Here is a 3,607-nt window from a genome sequence, read left to right as displayed (position 1 = left end):
TACATATTTATAATCAATCATAGTCAATAAGTACAAATAAAAGGCTGTGGAAACAAGCAAATCAAGTAAACAGTTTTAACATGTAGAATCTCTGAAAGAAGATATGATAGACTCCAACTGGTTGTTGCCGGACAGTAAATCCCAAAGCTCCCATAGTTAGCATTCTCTTAGAAACCAATAATTCCATATAAGCATGCGTGATTCAAAAGATGCAGTTTGTCTTAGTCTAAAGTTTTGAAAATGATATACTTAGAGAATCATGTACGGTTTGGTACCATTTTATTTTAATACTTGCAAATATTTTTAAGCAGTTTGCTTCTGGGTCCTACTTTATGAAAGGCACATTTCATTTTATTTCGTGTGGGTGTTGGGGCATGGGTTTTAGTCTTGATCCTACTGTATGAAAGGCACATTAAATTTTATTTCGTGGGGGTGTTGGGGGCATGAGTTTTGGTCTCGATCCTACTTTGTAAAAGGCACATTACATTTTATTTCGTGGGGATGTTGGGGAGCATGAGTTTTGGTCTCGATCCTACTTTATGAAAAGCACATTACATTTTATTTCGTAGGGGTGTTGGGGCATAAGTTTTGGTCTCGATCCTATTTTGTGAAAGGCACATTACATTTTATTCGTTGGGGTTTTGGGGGTATGATTTTTTGTCTTGCACTATAGATAAGTTTGAATAAAAATACAAATTTATTTTTCTTAAATTGCGCATCACTAAAAATGACTGGCTGGTGCCTCATTTATTTCAGAAATACGTGTCGCGCACACTGAAATGGGTCTCTTACGGTTTTTATTTGGCAATCAAAAAACCTATCACATCCTTAATTATACATTTTATCAAAAACAAAAATGGTTATATCGATTCATGTTCAAATAAACTTCGGTTTGCTCTCTTTTAGTATAGATGATCCTTGTACTCGTTTTTTAACTTGTCCTAAAATTAAAGTTCATTGGAAAGTTTCATTAAGTTGATATAAATATAAAAACTGGTCTTTGCTATGGGGTTTCCCAAAATTTGACTCTTAGCCAAAAAGGAAGGATATACTAGTATTTAAAGTGACGTTTGGGTGTAATACTTCACAGTCTCGTCCTGACTTCCGAGTGACTTAAATGTTTAAAAGGTATTAAGTGTTATCAAAGTTATAAATGCAAATAAAAAATATTTAATTACATAAACATGGATTTAATGTTGAATTCATACGAAGCAGAACAGTTTTTTGTACATAATTTGCTATTTATGCATTATTAATGGAAAAATTTTGTAATAGGAATAATTTTTTAGTAACTAAATTTTTTTCTTTCGCACTTTTACAGGCGAAAACATTTGCCATTTTGTATGATTTATGAAAAATTTGATATAAAGAATTATTTTCCTAAAAGTGTATTTTTTTCGCTTTTACAGGTGCAGACATGACCAAAGGATCCATAGTTTCGAGCAATGACCCGAATGGACCGGAAATAGTCGAAACCTTGAAGAATGTTGAACAATCTGGTTGCCAGGGAAACCTTAGCAACTTGCCTGATTTAAATTTGTACAAAGATAATGTTCCTGACATTAACATTGCTGAATATGTTCAAAATCTCCCGGAATTTGTTAGAAATAAAATAGCCGGATTTTTTGGAACAGGGGTTATTGAACAAGAAACAGTTGACATAGAAAACATAGAACACTATTTAGTTGTTTCACGGCACTGTAATCATCTTAAATCAGTTTGCGAATCAAAGTTACTGTCGACACTTAATACTGTCAACTGCCAGCACTATTTGGCCATAGCAGAACAGTATGGTTTGGGATTGCTACAAACCAGTGCGCATCAGATGTACAAAAACAATCTTTTAAATGGTACACATCCACCACTCAAATCAACGGACCTAACCTGGACACCGCAATCCCAGACAAAGAAAAATTCCTGTAAAAGCTTCAATGCCATCTTTACCTGCGATACAACAAGCGTAAAACGCGTGTTAACTACTGTAGTTTTGGATTCAACAAAACATGTTAAATGTTACAGAAATATAAAAAAGGGGGACAAAATTAGCAAACAGTTTCAGTGTTGTTGTTTGCAAGATGCTGAAGACCACCCGCCATATGTGTACTGGTCGTTTGGAAAATGTTTCTTCAGATATGACCCAGTACTGAATAAATATAAAAAGCTTTCAACTTTTCGCTATAGTCGCTCAAAGTTCAGTTTAATTTCGCACAATCAATGTTGCTTTGCAATCGGTGGAACATCAGACGGCAAAACGGTTCGTCAAATTGAAGAGTACAATGTTTGTCAAAAGTCGTGGAAAACTGTGTCCAAACTTCCGGTCGAGTGTCAAATGTCATATTCAGCCTGCGTTTTATATGACAGCCAAATTTACATCTTTTCTGCAGCAACATATAAAGATGGTTGCAGCCAAAACAGGACAGTGGTTTGCGTTTTTGACCCGGTGAAAAAGAACACAGACATCGTTGCTGAAATTCTATTATCGTTTACTCAAATTAAAGCTTGTGTTTTTGACTCACAAATCTATCTGGCTTCAGACGACGGAGATTTTATTCGATTTGATCCCAGTAACAATTGTTTTGTGAGGTGTCAAAATCAAATTATGAAAAGTAAAGACTTTGGGATGTACACAGACGATGATTCCATTCTCCTTGCAGGAGGCTGTAATAGTGATGGGAAGTGCAATAATGCGATCCGGAAGTTCTGTCCCGTTTCTGGTCTGTGGACGAGACTCTCTGCAAAATTACCAGACTGCATGGCGGTTTATGGAACTTGTAATATAAAAATACCGACGACTTGTTCCATCATACCGTTCTATGAAACAAAACTTTTTGAAATTCCCGCAAAGTGAAAATGTTGATGCCATTTGAAGTGATTGTTATTGTTTTGTTTGATGTTTTGATTGTTATTATTTTGAAATATTATTAACATTAAATGTTATGGAGTACAATGGATTTTTATAATCAGGTAAATTTGAAGCTAAATGATTAATCTTATTTTTTTTAAAATCGTTATTTGGATAATTGGGTGTTGATGGCATATATTTTGATTGTTTCTGTTAAATATATTTACAAATCTTATAGACTCTGGACGATTTAGAGTTTGGCATATTGTATAGACATCTATTGTTGCTGACTGTATGTTGCCCTCGTTATGTCGTTTTTTTTTTGTCGTTGTTTTGCTGTCTCATTGACGTTTTCGTCACATCTCCTTAATTTATTCTTATGCATTAGACGGTAGTTTAGCTTTTGTAAATCAGATAATAGGTAATCATATTGGTCCTAAAAATATAAAATTTAAAAAAAATGCATGTGCTAAAATAAAGTGACCAAAATTATATAACCAGTCGTTAATTATGCAGATCTGTCTCTCATGATTATGTTCATTTAAGTATGATGAGGTTAACAGATTTGAGAATAATGGGCAGAATAATAAAGAATAGAGAAAAAAAGGCTAAAATACAGAATATAGAAAAGATATATAATGGTTGCCAAAATAAAAGAATTCAAATATAATTGGGAGCATAAAAATAATGAAGAGAGAAAAATAGTTCTTGTATTGTGCTGTTACACCACTGTCCCACGTTAGGGAGGGCTGAGTACTCACAAAC

The 3,607-nt window shown here is 33.9% G+C and overlaps 1 protein-coding gene across 1 annotated transcript; it reads left to right on the top strand.

Annotated features, from left to right (window-relative positions):
* The first annotated feature begins 1,184 nt into the window (after positions 1 to 1,184).
* On the top strand, positions 1,185 to 2,947 carry LOC127724564 (uncharacterized). The gene is made up of 2 exons (XM_052231552.1): positions 1,185 to 1,226; positions 1,410 to 2,947. Exon 2 carries the CDS (start codon positions 1,418 to 1,420, stop codon positions 2,846 to 2,848), a length of 1,431 nt encoding a protein of 476 aa, XP_052087512.1. The 5' UTR covers positions 1,185 to 1,226; positions 1,410 to 1,417; the 3' UTR covers positions 2,849 to 2,947.
* The last annotated feature ends 660 nt before the right edge of the window (positions 2,948 to 3,607 follow it).

Source organism: Mytilus californianus, unplaced genomic scaffold (genome assembly GCF_021869535.1).
Source record: "Mytilus californianus isolate M0D057914Y unplaced genomic scaffold, xbMytCali1.0.p SCAF_14, whole genome shotgun sequence".
Lineage (NCBI taxonomy): Eukaryota > Metazoa > Mollusca > Bivalvia > Mytilida > Mytilidae > Mytilus > Mytilus californianus.
Note: the sequence above shows the minus strand (reverse complement) of the source record. Positions and strands in the feature narration are given on the sequence as shown.